Source organism: Atractosteus spatula, chromosome 3 (genome assembly GCF_055471065.1).
Source record: "Atractosteus spatula isolate fAtrSpa1 chromosome 3, fAtrSpa1.hap1, whole genome shotgun sequence".
In the NCBI taxonomy this organism is placed as follows: domain Eukaryota; kingdom Metazoa; phylum Chordata; class Actinopteri; order Semionotiformes; family Lepisosteidae; genus Atractosteus; species Atractosteus spatula.
The window spans coordinates 57,326,496-57,343,654 of NC_142708.1; the positions used below are offsets into that span (position 1 = coordinate 57,326,496).

Here is a 17,159-nt window from a genome sequence, read left to right on the forward strand (position 1 = left end):
TGTAATTGGTTGAAAATATTTATAAATTCTTTGTAATCTGTAATATATTTAGAGAGAATTAACAAAGTGTTAACAACCCAGGAGTAAAGAACAGATATGATAATTTGCATTTTTTGCTAAAACTAATTTCAGCTTGTTCCAAATGATCAAAAGTATGTAATTGTTCTAAATTATGCTGTCTTTATTGATAATTGAATGTTGTTAAGTTCATTATACATTTGAAGTGTCATGTACAATTCCTTAAAGTGTTACCCAAAAATAAAATATAAAACTCTAAATTTCCTGTTCAGTTTTGTACACTTGAAATGGGAGCTGTTACATTTATTTTCAGGCATTTACTCTATATGTCACATTTCTCCCAATATTTCCTTTTTCTAGAACAGAAAAACACACAAATAGAAAACATAGGCAGACATTATTTTTTCTAATGAGTAACTAGATTAATTTATATTTGTAGTCCAAGACTTTAAAAATGTCTGAATGTCACTGGTGAACTGAGGCCACACAACTTTATTGTTCAATAACAGGAAGTTTGTTTAAAAAAGCATAATGCGAGAATCTCGTAGTATAATTAAATGGTAAGTGATTGATGGTCCAATTTCTTTTAAAGAGAAAACATGGTTATTGTGCCCACTGTACACATTTCAAATAAGTAATTCAAATAAGTAAACCATCTATGTTAATGATTTGGTAGACAGTTTAAGAAAACTCAAAATTAATTTGAAAATGGAGCAGAAAGGTAGATAACATAAATGATACTACATGATCCCCAACACAGAGATGAAAAGAATAAAAGAACACCTGGATTTCCCTTCCAAATCCCTTTACAGTCACTGTAACATGAGTAAGGGGATAAAACACTGGACTTCAGCATTCATGCAACAGGCCCTGTGCAGCTTTAAATTAATTGAGGAAATTTGTTTTTGCCTGAATTATTCTATTTATACTGTCGATCAGGCAGTTTAATTTAATTGTCAAACTGCACTAGCAATAACACAAACCATTTAAAATCGTCCAAGGTTCAGGAATTCTATTCTCTTAAAAATATTCTGAATAAGATGTTATGATACTATCTGGTATTAAAATAGTCAATCTTTGCTGTGATTGGTGAAAAATAATGTTTTGCCTCGATATTCCTTTCTTTTGATTTTTTTTCTCTTAGTATCATCACTGTGTTAGGAGTATGAGTATAAACAGTAGTGTGAAAATGTATGATAATACAGATATTTTTTACCTTTATTGACAAAATTTAAGATAGTCATTAGTAATTTGCAAACTTGTCTTTCAGGAAACTTTTTCAAAACTTGGAGTACTTGATGGAAGTACAGTACAGTATGTTGTGCTCATTGTTGTTTTAGTGTATGAAATTCTACCTAATCAGTTTGTTCCTTAATATAATAGAATACAATAGTGGCATAGAATAAGTTGTTACCTATATTGATCCATGATTCTTTGTGTATTAGTGACCAATATGAACATTTATGTTTCACCATCAGAACAGCAGTTTTTTTCTGCAGTTTACTGATATTTGTATAGAAATCAATTTGATAATCCCATTGAAAGTGGTTAAAATTATTTTACAATACTTTTCTACTTCCATACAGCTCTTCCCTTAGAAAACAAGGCCTTTTCTTTTTTCCTTTCATTCATTTCTTATTTTTAAAACTTAACTCATTGGTAATTTTGAAGCTTTTCAAGAAGAAAACATTTCTACAGATTTGAATGTACATTTTGCTTTTTCTATACTTTTTTGTACACAATGTCCGTAGGTTATTGTCAAAAATACTGTGACAGAATAACTGTTACAACATTTTTTGTCAAAAAAACAGAATCTTCATTATTGTGGGGAACAAATAACTCTTTTTCAAATTTATTTTCAGTTATGACTGAAAATTAAACCCAGGTTCTTTTTTTGTGTGTGCATGAAAGAAATATTTGATAAAGACAGGAGTTGGACCTTTTGAATAATCTCCTAGCACAAAGTTTATGCTCTCAGACTCAAAAATTAATTTCATATATATCCAATGTTTCTTAGGACAATAATAATGACAATTATTGGTGTTACCCCAGATCGTATTTATAAATGCACTGGATACAAGTAATACAGTTGCACACAACTATTAGTTGGAATTAGTTTGAAAAATAACCAAAAATCACAATCTGAAACAAAAAATAAACACTTAATCCTATAGACCCAAATACACAACTGAAGAATTGTTTAATTTTTAAAATCTAAGCATTAATGATTACAAAACATATTATTAATGCATATTTTTTAGAATGGTAAACACAAGCCGTAATAGTGGTCAACAGCATACCTTTTTAGTTAAAAAGATGCTGTTTCTTTAAGTGCTGTCTCTGTTTTTTAAGATGATCTCAAAATTTCCATTGAATAAAGAAGAGCCTTGACTCAGATGTACTGTAATCACACAAAAGTAGAGTTAGGTATTTTAATTTGTGGAGCAATGCGTACCTGTTGTTATCACTTCTAAATATGTCTAATATAAAGCATGCTATTTCAATAAAACAATCTTAATATATAATTTAACAAATTAAATATTACTGTATATTAATCCCTCAAACTCTCTCACCATAAGTAACATAATGTAAAGTCACAAAGATTGAATTAATGTACAGGCAGTTTAACAGTGTGTATGGACTTCATATTCCTCCTTAACAGCTCACATGAAATACAGTACAAACCTAAATTACAAGTATAGGTATAGAAGCTTTCATGCTGGTGAAGCAGTGTATGGAAGTTTGTATGAACCAGGAGCAAAGAATAAATCTGAGCATTGTTTTATTCAGACAGCACTTACAAGAAATTTTGTTTTGTTCTACGCGTTAACTGGAATACATAGGAAAAGAATCTGTTCTGAGCTTCGGAGGAATTTCTTGGGGGAAAAAAGATATCATGAAATAAATCTCTGTCAAGTTTTTTCAAGTTTATTTTACCTTATTAGAAGAACATGTACTTAAAACCTGAGATCTAGTGGAGCAACCCTCCTATCACATCAGAGAGCATTTCTGTTCTGCCGCCACCTTCATCTCTGTGAAGGTGGCCTGGGCTTTCTCCTTAATCTGGTCCATGTCCATGTTCTGGAGGTTTTGCATCTGCCCTAGAATAGAGTCCTTCTCCTCTTCCTCCACTGCATCCTCATCCACCATCTTTCTCAGTTCCTCAGGCACGTCCACGTCATCTCCTGCGATCTGGATCATGCTCTCATCTTGTTCACTCTGCAGATAACAATCACATGAGAGCAGTTACAAATGAGAGGAGGCCATGCAACCCGTATGAAAGAAATCAGGTGGTGGGGTGGCTCTGTGGCTAAGGATCTGCACCTGTGGCTGGAAGATTGCTGGTTTGTATCCCCCAGCTGGAGAGGAATCCTACTCTGTTGGGCCCCTAAGCAAGACCCTTAACCCCAACTGCTCCAGGGGCGCTGTATAAATGGCTGTCTCTGCACTCTGACCCCAAGCTTCTCTCCCTGTCTGTGTGTCTCATGGAGAGCAAGTTGGGGTATGTGAAAAAAGACAAATTGATAACACAAGAAATTGTATATGGCCAATAAAGTGATCTTATATAGCCCATTTGGTGGTTAATAGCTGATTTATCCTAGGATCTCATTCCACTGCTTGTACTTACTTGTAAGAAGATACTATTGACTTTAAAAAATGGCTGGGAAGCTTTTCCAATAATCCCGCAACCCTTTGGGTAATGAAGTGCCTTACGCTTTGCCTTCAGCAATGTTACTGCAAGGTGCTTTTCCTCACCTTCAGAGCAAAATGCCTTGAAAAATACCATCTTGAAATATAGAAATATAGAATATTTTTTACAGAAGCGTGCTGTTCACAAATAAAGATAATTTATGTTTTCAATACCAGCTTTTATTAGAGGGTCATCTGAATTCTCTGTGATAATGGGGCATCCTGATAATGTAAATTTTCTACTGAAAATTGATTTCTCTATATCACTTATTAAACCTCAAAATCCAGTGTATTTCATCACAATCATACGTATTTTAAACAGTAAGATAGGGACAATAGAATTATCCACTACATTTACAGCTTTAAACCATGCAGCACAGCTTTAATCTGCATTTACCCAAGATGACTTTAATCATAAGTATTTTTTTCTTGGAATCTATGTAAGAGCAGACTAGGTCTCTATGAAGTGTAAAAGGGAGAATCATTTTAATACAATATTAGTATTGTTTAGTCATGGTAAGATTTGTTTCAACCTGCTTTGCTGAGGGCCAACTCCCTGGCCATAGGGCTAGCTGCAAAGGTAGAGATAGGTGGAAATCTCTTTTTTTTTCAACAGACTTATGCAAAGAAGAAAGGGCTCATATATGGTATTTGTATTTTTATGTAAGAAATCAGGGATGATTACATTAGGAAAAAAGTGAGCTTAGCTGCTTTCATCCACACAAGGAGACATAAGGTCTGTTGCAGTACACAATTATGTCATTGATCAGAGAAAATATGTCATTTAAAACCATACTTGGCTGAGGTTGTGAACTGCTCTCACTGAGAAAGCTAACATTTGTCTTTTGTTTTCCAAATCCAGTGTGTCAAGGTAGAAGAACAGAGCTGGATCTAGGTCACTTCTAGAACACAATTACCAAGCCTCCATATCCAGCATACCTACTGTATAATCTCCGTGAATCAATATCTTTTGGGCCACTTGAGGACTAACACAAGAGCCAGTGCTTTCACCAACATGACTTTCTGTAGGACAGACACAAGTTGGATTGCTAGCAGCACACAGACAAGAGCAGATATCAAAAGAAGTCTAGTACCTGTACAGTATATGTTCATTCTTAGGAGTTGAGAGCCAGTCCACTGAGAGGACAAATTTTGACAAAGAATATTTTTGCACATCATGAATATGTCCACTTCTCTATAGGCTATGCTTCACCTCAATAGGCTAGTATCTCTGTGCATGCAGGGCTTACTGGTTACGGGATGTATGCACCTATTTAGAGATATGAATCCCCGCCCAAAAAAAAGTTTAAGTTTTATGCCATTAACATGGATTAAGTTTCAAAAGTGTCAAATAGTGATATTCTAAAATTCACTATGCCTTAGTGGCTGATACAATGTCCCTGAAAGTTGGCATTAACAAAAGAAAATGTAGGTGTGAACTATTTGCTTTTGTTGCAGAGAAAGCATTCTCTGACATCACTATAATGTGTGATTTATCAAAATTGTAATTACTTCTGAAACAGGAACTAGAGGTCACAGACAAAAAGCGAGTGGCTTGCTTTGAAGTCTTCCACATATGCTGCTTTTCCTATGCATTCCTTGCCTCTGCTTTGCCTCTTCAGAAATCCAGAAATCTTTCTGCAAAGGAAGTTTTCTTAAAGTACAGCAATACCCAAAACACACTTCTGAGTGGGACTGTAGTCATTGATTCATAAAGATGTTCAGCATAATGATCTAAGACATGCAGAAAAACCAAGACAATTATTTCTAAAGAGGAAAACCATCAATGTGCTATGAGTACTTCAAATAGGTAGCGTCACCATGTGTAGGCTGCAAAGGAACAAGTAAAGGTTTATTCCATGCTGAAAAGAGAAGAAAAGAAGCACAACGTTTCAGCTTTGGAGCCTTCTTTCTTTTCTTCTCTTTTTGGCATGGAATAAGCCTTTACTTGTTCCTCCAAAATGCTGTGAGGACTTTTAGAATGACACTGGCCTTTTTACTGCTCTCAATTTGAGATGCCATTCAACATTGAAACTCTTTCAGCTCAGCTAGAGATGTGCAGTTGCGCTGATCCTCCTCATAACCACTGTGTCTCTTGTTCAAATACCTTTTAGTTGCTCTCTAACTGTTGGGACACATCTGCTGGAATTTAACTTCCAGAAAGCCTGAACTGAGAACATGTGGAAAGTTAGGATCTAATTTGAATCATCTTGCCAAAATCTGATGACATCATCAGTCTTTATGTATTAAGTATTTTATGTAAGTATTTTCATATGTTATTGCTTTAAAAAAAGGAGAAGTGTCTCATAGATAATGTGCAGACAGTTGTGGCAAAATGTTTGCAAGCTTGTAGAAGCATCCTCATAAGGCCATACAATATATGATAAGCACAATTTGATATACTCTACTATACTTTAATCCCCACACAGTTTGGATTCATTAAATTTAGCTGATTCAGAGCTTAGGGGTAGGATGACAGTATCATCTTGACTAAAACTTGAAGACTTTTTATTAGTGCAGATATGTTCTTATTCCTAATAACATTTGGGATTAATTAAAAAATGGTTCTGACAAAATTATTAAACATTATTTTTTAAATAATTTAATAAATGAACAATAATTTTTCATCTCCACACTGGATTGTCTTGATTTTTATTTTTACTGTACTCTTTGTTTCAAAAAATGAAAAGGCAATATACAAAGAAAAGGATCGTCCTGCACACGTCACTAGTACCTTACCTTTGGCAACCTGTATTTTTCTCGCAAGTGGACCCTTAAAGTTGCTCTTTCTGCTTTCCTGTGTGCAAACTCTGCATCCCGTTCCATTCTGCAACCAGAAGAGGAGAAAAACAAGCACAAAAGGATTGCTTAAGTACAATTCTCCACTACTTCTTATTTCTATTGCGCTTCTTATTGGCGACATGACTTAAGAGTGAAGATTGCATGTGAACTTTCTTCCCTTTCTGCATCATTGGTGTCAGCCTTTCTCCCACTGAGATGCAGATGAACTCACAAAATAAATATCTTTAGGCTTCAGAGTAAGTTATTTAGACTAAGTGTGGCTACCTATGCCTGGTGCTTTATATATTCCAAAACTCTCCTTTTATTTTTTTAATCATTGCAGAAGGAACATTAGCAATGCTATAAACCGCTAAGTGCATTCAGACTTGCTAATACTATTTTACAAATAAGTCAACTAGGAATTGCTTTCTATTAAACCTTAACATTCTATTGAATAAACACACAAAATAATAATATGTGTGAAGGGAATGGAAACCACACAGAAAATGGACTTTGACATAACTAATTTAAGGAAACTTCAACTGAGATTGTAAAAATGGGACCTATCAATGAGAAATTCACATTTCAGTGCACTGCTAGTTGAGGTGTGATGTGTAAAGATCCATAGGATCTTTTAACTTGCACACGGCCAAAATATGTATCAGAACTAGTGAGATTTTTCAATACATTCAAACAGGTAGGCATAGAGTATAGAAGTGTGAGTTGGAAAATATGATAGGCCATAGAAGAATGTATATGAATAATAAGGAACAAGAAAACAGTTTAGTCCATACTGAAATTCCATGCCTACGAATGGTGATGCAGTTACCTACTTGAACTACTACAGTGTATGAATAATATACATATACTATATAACAAAAATGACAAACTTGACTAAAATGTTTAAAATCTGACAGTTGGGATTTGGTCCACCTTCAACTTTTAGCACGGCAGTTTGTGTAGATTAGGGCAGCACAGTGGTTAGCATTGCTGTCTTGCAGTGGTGGGGCCATGGGTTCAATTCTTGGGGTGCTCTCCGTGTGGAGTTTCTGTGTTTGCTTGAGGTGCTCCTCTTTCTTCCCACAGTCCCAAAACATACTAGTAGGTTAATTGACTCATAGGAAAATTGGCCATGGTGCGATTGTTTGCATGTGTATATATGCCCTACAATTGACTGGTGTCCTGTATAAGGTGTATCCTTGCACCCATTGCTTGCTGGGTTAGGCTCTGGCTCTCCTGCAACACTTAATTGGATAAAGCGGTTACAAAACAGATGGATGGATTTGAAAACTCTACTGGTTATAAATGTTCTACGCATTCTTGAATGATAGCCAGAATTCCCTTGATATTTGTTTAGATCCTGATCCTTTGAATTTATAGACCTTTCTTCTTTTGTCTATTGTATAAGGTCATTGCCATTCTCACTGTGAAATGATTGTGGGCTTTATACAGTATAAGAAATTCACCAGGTAAAATTAAGCTGTAATTTTTGTACATTTCTCTTACTGTATGTGCTTCTTTTGTTCTATGATTTCCAATGACTGTAAGAATGTTCCCATATACTAATGTGTAATGTCCTGTGGTTTATACAATAAACAAACAGTAAAATCATGTTTCATAAATTAATAAGAAGGTTAATTGTTGTACAAATAGATTGTTGGACTCAACAATTATCATAGTTCATTTACTTAATAAATCAGAAGAAAAATACATAATTCACAGAACATACAGTATAAGAATAAAATCTTAAAGCCAACTAGTACGGAGATTTGTTATGCCATTGGATGTTTTTAATTCAACATTTTATAGTTATTTTGGATAAAAATGTCAGTGAAATTCACAAGAAAAAACCATTTAGGATAAGCATTTTCAACACACATTTTTATTGCCAATTTTTATTATTTTAATTTTTAAGACATTAAAAGTTCCTTCAAAACAGTGAACATAATGGAAGGAAATTGCATTTTTTAGGAAACAGACCTCTCATTATACAGTATACATGTATAGTGGTTTCTGCACAGTAGTAATTAACTCTGCTGTTTCCAAATAAGTTTAAGAAATGTTTACCACTTAGTCACAAGGTTTAGTTTTTTCTGAAGAATATATATCAAACAGCTGAAATGTATTTTGTGTAGAACATGAGTCATGAAAGCTGGTAAGAGGTTTCCTGACCCCAACACTAATCCTTAAAGCACTGACTTAGAGTTTTAAAAATAGTATTATCATGGCTCTGTTATGGCCAACCAGAGGATAAATATAGAGCATAATTTATCAATCTGCCAAAAATGAATTACTACAATTAAATCATTGCAATGGAAAGAAAATGATAATCTGTTGAAAACAGTTCGTATAATGGTGCTATGAAAGAACACATTCAGTCGCAACGCATCAGTCCCAGTTGCTATAATCATGGATTAGAGGCATAGCCACTTACAGCAAATACAGAATAATTTCATGGAAAAGCAACATTAACAATATTTGAAAGGACTTTCAACATTGCTTATTATATAACAGCAAATACAATTACAGGTAAAATGGCAGCAGCATAACTATCAAACAACCTGTACAGTCCCATGGATCTTTCTATTGTAATTATACTCACAAGTAAATATACTTTTGAGTTAATCTTGGTGTATATTTTGCAATATGATCATTAAAGTACTGTACTTTTGTTGTCATTCTTCCTAGCAGATTATATTATTTTTTCTTGGATGCAGGTGAAAATAAATTGTCTTGACCTGAGAAAAAGATTAATTATGTAGAAAGATTCCTCCCTCAATGAAGTGCCCAATTATGAAATATGCAGAAAACGAAAGATAATTATTTTGCTCCTCTTTTAACCCTTAAAAAGAAGTGGTAAAATTAAACCCTTATGATTGCACAGCAGCAACTTTTCAATCCTAACACAATTACATTATGCACAAAAATATATTTATATGACCTCTCCCATTTCTCTTGAATACCTACTAAGCAACACACATCAAAGGGGACTGGATGGTAGATTATGAGAAGACGTGAGGCTGCAGTAGATCAGTCATATGACTGCTTTTGTCCTTATTTGTGAACTGTGCCAGTCTGGCTGGCTTTATTGAGTTCTCAGACTGAACAAAGGCAAAGAGTATTGTTACAGAGCAAAAAAAGGCAATTATTTATGCAGTAATACTCTGCTTGGGAGTATAATACTTCTATCAAGGGTGCTGCAGAAATGGAAAAATTGCAGTTCTGTCCAGATAAATAAAAAAACAGGAACCGACAACAGCAATGTAATGTTTTTCTTCTTGTACCATGGAATTTTTAACCTTTACTATGATTTGGATTGGCTCAGGTTTGCCCTACAAGTCTGTGGAAGACTCCAGTCACAAAAACACAACCTGTCCAAAGTACAGGTCCAAAGTAATAGTGGAACAGTCTGTCTTGATAAGATAAGATGTTAGTACTTGGAGGAACAACTTGACAGTGTTAACTCCTTTTTTTGAAGGCGTATGTTCCGTTTCGTTAACATATACTGTATGAACTACACTGGATGGAATCCTTATGTCATCCTGCCTTTGCCAAACTCTTTACAATTGTGCATTTTCGTCACCTTGTTGTCATACGGAATTCAATGCATTTTTGTTATTAAAATAAAAAAATCAGCCTCATCTAATTGCTTCAGGATAAGGGAGCCATTAGCTAACTTTTTTTGTAGCTTGGGAGTATCCCTGTGAGTGTCCCTCTATACGTGTCGCCAAATGAAAGCTGGCACTTACTTTTCTTCCAAAACCTGTCTCTGGTACTCCTCGTACTCCTCGCGGGTCATCCCCGCCGCTGCGGCAGGGTCTGCTGGGGCCCCGGACTCCTCCTTCTTCTCCTCTCCTCCTCCCAGCCCCAGGTTCTTCACCTGGCTGCTCACCATGTTCTTCAAAAGGAAGGACATCGTGCGGGTGGCGTCAAGCTTTTTAATGAGAGCGACCCGGTTTCTTTTTGTTTCCGAAGCCCCCAATATGTGTTTTTCCAGTGGCAAAATCCAACAAGAGTCTGACTAACAAGACTGCAGCTGCCCAGCCGTGTTGTCAAGGGCACAGTGACGGTGGAGAGTAGAAGCCAAACAAACGAGAAAAAAAAACAGTTATGCCAGCTATAATCTGGATTAAAATGTCGAACTCTCTTGCACTGGGAGGCAGACGGTTTAGATTACAGCAGAACACAAAATCATTACTTACAATTTGCTAGTTTTCATATTAATGCCATAAGCTAATTGAAAGTGCCATGATTGTGTAGATGATGTGTTGCAAGGAAATGTTTGAAAAATAAAAGCAACTATTTTTGCAACTTTAGTCACTGTGTTGTCCTGACCAAAGCTAATCGTGTTACTTAAGTGGAAGCAACCCACGTGCTGACAAGAGTGGTTCAAAGAGATTTGCTGTACATTCATGCTGCTGAGCCACAGAAAGAAAGAAAGGATTAACAGCTGTGATTTATCGCTCAAGAAAGGAGCTGACGTTATTTCAGACGTTTTCCTGCTCATATGTTCATATGAAGAGAGAGGAAGATAGAATGGAGAATGATGAACATCGCTCACTTTTTACAGAAGGAGATGAATCTAGGCAGCTGAAAGCTGGTCCTTTCCAGGCAAAATTAACATAGGGAATGATGTTAAATCCAAATTATAAAAACTACTATGATATTATCTTCTTTCTCGTTTAGGTTTAAGATTATCCAGCTGGCCATCTAAGGGGAAAAATAATGTTGCAGTGAAAATATAATCTTTTTTTGGAAACATGTTCTAATCCTGTTTTTAGTCTCTAAACATTTTCCATATGTTACAGGCACACAGAAAACATTAGAATGGCTTTTTCAATACAACAGTGGGGTAAAGCGAGTCACTGATAAAAGGACTAGTGGCCTTACAATGTAAAATATATAAAGCTATATTTGAAAACTCAGGATCCATGTTGAAAACTAGCGTTTTCTATACTAGTGGAGGCGAATAAACATACTGTAGTAAGCCCTGTCAGCCTAAAGAGAGCTTCATATCTGGTACTAAGAACTATTCAGACCTATAATAGATGTACAATGTTATGTGAACATACACATCCTTTCACAATTCTGGAAACAAATAAAAACAGCTAATATTACAAAATAGATTATTAAAAAGATAACTAAAAAATGTAAGTTTTTAAAGGCTAAAAAATAATAAAATATAAGGGTTGTATTTCATAGCCTTGGTCTCTAAGTATGAAATGCTCCAGTACCTCATAACCTGTAGTTTTGAGATACTTTAAGATACTCAGCAAAAACACATTTAACTGTTTTTTTATGGGGAAAGATGCAGAGAAAGTTTCTAATAAAATCCCTAGGATAAAATGAACAGAAATATTTATATTTGATCATTTAAAAACAAGATATCTGCATCTAAGGACAGTAGAAGAGAGATCACATCTTCGATTCAGTGACTCCAGTAGTGCAGTTCTAAGCAAGTTAAAGCTAGTCATGTTTTTCACACAGACCAATGAAATAGGAATTGGAATACTGGCATACAGAGATATGTTCTAATACTGAATACTGTATATGACATTACATACTATATTTATGCAATAAAGATAACCTTTATGGAATGTGATGATATTACATGTATGGAATGTTAAGTCAAAATATGGTCAGCTGATGCTCTAAGAAACATTTACGGATTCAAACTTGGGTCCTCAAGTCAGAAAAATATCTGAGTTCTGACAAGTATTATTCGAAACTCTTAAATTGATCAAGAACTAAAAAAAGTGTACTTACAATGTTTGGTTGTAGTACCACAATGAAGATACAGCCAGTTAGAAACATGTATTTGAGTGTTCTAATTAGTACTGTACAAAGCAATGGTATGCTAGAACAAAATCCAGCATTCAAAGATTCTTTAAACATACATTTGGGAGGAGGCCAATTTTTAATCTCATTCATTTCTGCTTTCCTACATGTAAATATTTCACTTCTAACAGCCGCCTTTGCACTTCTGTCTTGCACCTCTTCCCCTATCTACACCCTTGCAACTGCTCCCTGGCTCATTCCTAGTGAACACAGAGGTCTCTCACTTCTCTCAGCCAGGTGAACTATCCCAAATAAATTAATACATTTTAATCTGTACATCAAATCCATCAGGATTTGGTCTTTACTACTGAAATGAACTGTGTTGTCCTGGAACAATCAAATGAAAACATTCTTTCAGACATTTTGAAAAATGATTTCATAATTTAATTTAAAGCCGCACAGCAAAGTCATATTATTTGATACATACTCTCTTTTATGAGAAATCATTGAGAAAAAAACACATTTTTATATCACAGCCTAGTTGACATTTTTCCAGTGCACCAGGAGAGTTTCTTTCAGACTGGTCAGATTTTCAGGATACAGACAGATTAATCACCGTCATTCACTGATAGCTCTCAGTCTGGACATTCCAGTATGCTTCAATTTCCATTCAGAGACATCTGAGGCACTGTTAACTTTCTTGTCTCTTCTAGGCGGCTGCTGTTTTTTGCATATTCATATGTCCAACTCTGAATTTGCAGAAGGATATCCCAATCAAAAAAAAACTTGCCCTGGTGTCTTGAGCCTGCCAGACATTCTTTCCAGTTAAATCATGGTAAGCTAAGTCCCACTGTCAGCTTTCCTCTAGAACTCATATACATACAGGGAAAAGAAAATAAAAAATGCAGGTTTACAGTTTTGGAAAATGTTGGTATAACCTCTGCAAATAATTAAGCCTTTTGAAGAATTGTGACCAGTACAAAAAAATGTGAATAATACTTTTAATAACATAACGAGCACACATACATTTGTATAAATATTGAAATTAACTGGTCACAAAGTCACATTTATGACTTATGTCATGTTTATCAATTTATTTGAAAAAGTTGTAAATATTTATTGCATGCACCTTGTTTTTAATATTCCATCACCAATGCAGAAGGGTTAAAATGTAGAAAAGTAATTGGGAAACATGTGCCAGAACTATTAGAGAACTATGTTTGCATCTAAGACGACTTCCATTGCAAGGATCTTTTCTATAAAAAACAATTTTATTTGTGCAGGCTGCCTCTGTGAACATATGCCACATCTTTATTCTATGTATTATTTACAGCATAGTTTAGATAAGCATTTTTTTTTTATTTTAACCACCGTTATTTTAAATTTACCAGATATAGATACAGATAACAATAATCTGGTTTATTGGTTCAACCAGATTTACTCAGATCAGTAACCTTGATGCTGCATAAAATAGCATTTGTATCTGATATTCACAGCTGCTATGACTTCACAGTTCCAAGGATGTTGGGCTTCATGCCGTCCTGCAGTACCTGTGTTAAATAGTTTTATCAATCTTATTCCATATTGTATTTGTTTTAATTTCTCACCTCTAACATATTTAGGAGCCTTCAACTCCAGGAAACCTGTGTCTGGTAAGTGTTACAGCTCTCTGAAACGATCACCTGTTTTTCACTGGTGAAAATGAATTGGCTTAAGTAGATTGATTAAATAGTTAAGAGCACAGATTAGATGAGAACCATTCTGTTTATACGTGTACGTTATGTTAGGACTTTAAGCCACATGTGAAGATTCTACTATATGAAACATTCAAGTTTATTTCAATGGTCTAGTGCTCATTATTTTCCAAATAAACACAAACAAATCACCGTGTTTGTCTTGTGTGAACATTAGAAGAGGTCAGTGTGACAGATGCACGGGTATTTCCCTTGCATTTCTGTGTAATCCTCTTCTGATAATAAATACAGATAGACAGAAAGGTCTATCAATCCAGGATTATTTATGCTGAAAACTCCGCATGCTTTAATTTTACTAATGGTAAGGCTTTGGAGCACATTTTAGCAGCTGAAACTCCACAGCTGAATCCAGAAAGTATTACTTTCATTATGGGATTGCAATGCACTTTAATTTTCACTTCAAGTGCTATTTTTCCTCACTGGCTGGTACTATGAAAATAAAAAAAAATAAAAAAGGATGAATGACTTCATCATCTGATGCAATGACACTAGCAATTTGTGGAAATTTGGTAGCGTAGAGGTTACCATCTCTGTCACGTGGTGTTTAGCAGATGAGACTTGATAGATAAATAGACGTACTGCAGCCTGTCATACAGGACACCAACAGACCAAAGCAGTTACCTTGTAGATACAATCTTTATCTTGTATCCTTGTAGATACTTTAATCATTTACTTTGTGATATATTATAGTATATCAACTGCTGCTATTTTATTTGGGCAAAGTGAGGGAAATGAAATGACCAGCTACTTTCCGCACATTAAAAACAAAAAACCCATAATAGCACATGAACTGGAAAAATGTTCCATTTATGATATATTTTCCAGGGAAACTGTTATTTCAATTGCTTTTTATAAGGCTTTTGTAAATAGGAAACAAAGGATGGTTCCAGCAACAAAAGTCTGAGATTTAGGTGTACTGTATGTGGGGCTGTTCCAGATAAATTGTTCATCACAGATGAACTGATTTAAATTTTTAAGATTTTAAAATTTCTTTCTTAAACAGATAAATGAGAAATTATGAATTGTTTATTCAAAATGAGGGAGCACTTAAAAGCACGCTGAGAAGGTAATACACATAACTGTAGTCCCATATGTTACATCAAACTATGCTTGAAGTAGGTTATTTTTTTAATCAAGGAAATAAATTATCACTGGTGTTTAAGAGCTTGGTAGAAACAAAAACAGAGATCCCTTGGGACCAGGGTCAGGAACCACCGACATAGAACAAAGTGATATTTATAGGAGTGAAAAAAAGATTTGAAAATAAAAACAATAATCTCATCCAAGGTGTACCCTGCCTTACACCTTTTGCTTGCTGGGACAGGATCCTGCTGCCCTGTGACCCTGTATTTGATAAACTGGTTATAAAATTGATGGACAAGTATTATCTTTCCCTGTAGTAGTCATTATGTGATTACTTTTTAAGTGCATCCTATTAGTTTCAAGTCTCATAAATCCTTGGATGGCTAACACTTCCAGCAAGACTCCCTTAATTCTGTTTTTTCTATGCAATGTCAGAACCACAGGTAATTACAGGCTATGTGTAGTGTCCTTACATGTCCAATTAATACATTCTCTGTCATTTACTCTTATATAATGCTCCACAGATTGCTAGGGTTTAGCATTTACATGAAATGTTCATTGCTTTGTAAGATTTACCCATCTCAGGAGGGTAGTAGCTGTAGGTATTCTAGTACTAAATTTACTCCTCTACATTCTAACAAAATATTGCAGGACAGGGAAGACACACCATTTGTATCTAATGTAGAATTATATCAAAGAAAGTGATTTTAGTAAGAAAAAAGCTGTTCAGATCATGAGATTGTCTACGGATCATACACACTATTACTTTTTAGGCATTTGTATGCAAGAATACAGAATATGAAAAATGTACAATATGTCAACACCAGACAGTTCGATTGCAGACAGATTCCAGTGTTGCATGCCACACAAAGGCAACAGAACAAATTTAGTTGCAATGAATCATAAGCGTGCTTCATCATGTCATTAAATGAGTTTATGAGTAGTAATAGATTTAAAAATGCCTTTGTCGGTGAAATTAAATTGCACACAAATTAAAAAGTCTCCAAAATAGCTCTACCAGACTCATTCAGGTTCAAGGTTGAGCCTTATATACCCTACATCACTTTCAGTTCTGAGCTATGACAGTGTGACTGGAATTCCCCAAGTAGTGATGCAAAGTTAGCCAGGCAACACTGGAGATGAGCAGGGTTGAGCTGGCCACCCTAGTCTTGGTTTGCAATGTAAAGTGATCTTACCAGTCATCTACGCTGTCAGGGTGTTGACAGTGAGAACCATATTATTGTTCTTATCAATACACTAATTATCCTGTAGGTACTGTGGCACCTGCACTGTGAAAAATGATGGATGGTTCTTGCAAGTGTCAGCGATACAGGAGAATGAGCACAGCCCTCACCTTCTCACCTCACAGCAGCTGTGAGTGATCAACTTACAAATGAACATGTTAAAAAATTGGAAATAGTCTGTACAATGTTAGTAGAAAGAAAATAAAAGAATGCTGTTTTCTGACTAGCTGACTGGACATACTGTATGCCAGGAATATCACAAAGTGTGAAACATACTATACTGTATAATTCTCTTCTGCAGCTCAAGATTAATGATGACCAGACATGCCCCTAGAAGATAACTAAGTATTTTTGTATCCACTCAACTGTTTGGTTTTAATCCTAGAGATTAATCTCCGAGGACGCTGCGGACAACCTGGCTTGGCGAGTTTATGATTGCCTTTTATGATATCCAATTTGGCTAACAGTAGGAGCAAATGCAAATCATAACACCACTATGTTAGACCAGGTGCACTGCCTTTGCCAAAGACATGACTGATAGGTGACACACCCAAGGGATAGAAATGGAAATTATGAAGAAATTTAATTTAAATTGAAAAAAAGTGGTACTTCTTTACTCAAAGTGTGGATTCTGAACAAGTTACCCAGTCATCTAGTAGTGCAGATACTTTGGCTTCTTTCATGAAGCAGCTGGATTGAGATCTTCAGATCAATGACCAATCAGCAACCAAATGAGCTACAACAGATAGGCAGACTGGTCTCCTGTCAGCTCTAACCTTATGTAGTTTTCAGAACTTCCTTCTCCTACTGT

General features: G+C 35.2%; 1 protein-coding gene across 1 annotated transcript; it reads right to left on the reverse strand.

The window, feature by feature from the left end:
- Positions 1 to 2,930: 2,930 nt before the first annotated feature.
- Positions 2,931 to 10,451, reverse strand: cplx4a (complexin 4a). The gene is made up of 3 exons (XM_088911866.1): positions 10,239 to 10,451; positions 6,448 to 6,535; positions 2,931 to 3,237 (listed from the first exon to the last, which is right to left on the reverse strand). Exons 1-3 carry the CDS (start codon positions 10,403 to 10,405, stop codon positions 3,010 to 3,012), a joined length of 483 nt encoding a protein of 160 aa, XP_088767992.1. The 5' UTR covers positions 10,406 to 10,451; the 3' UTR covers positions 2,931 to 3,009.
- Between the last annotated feature and the right edge of the window lie 6,708 nt (positions 10,452 to 17,159).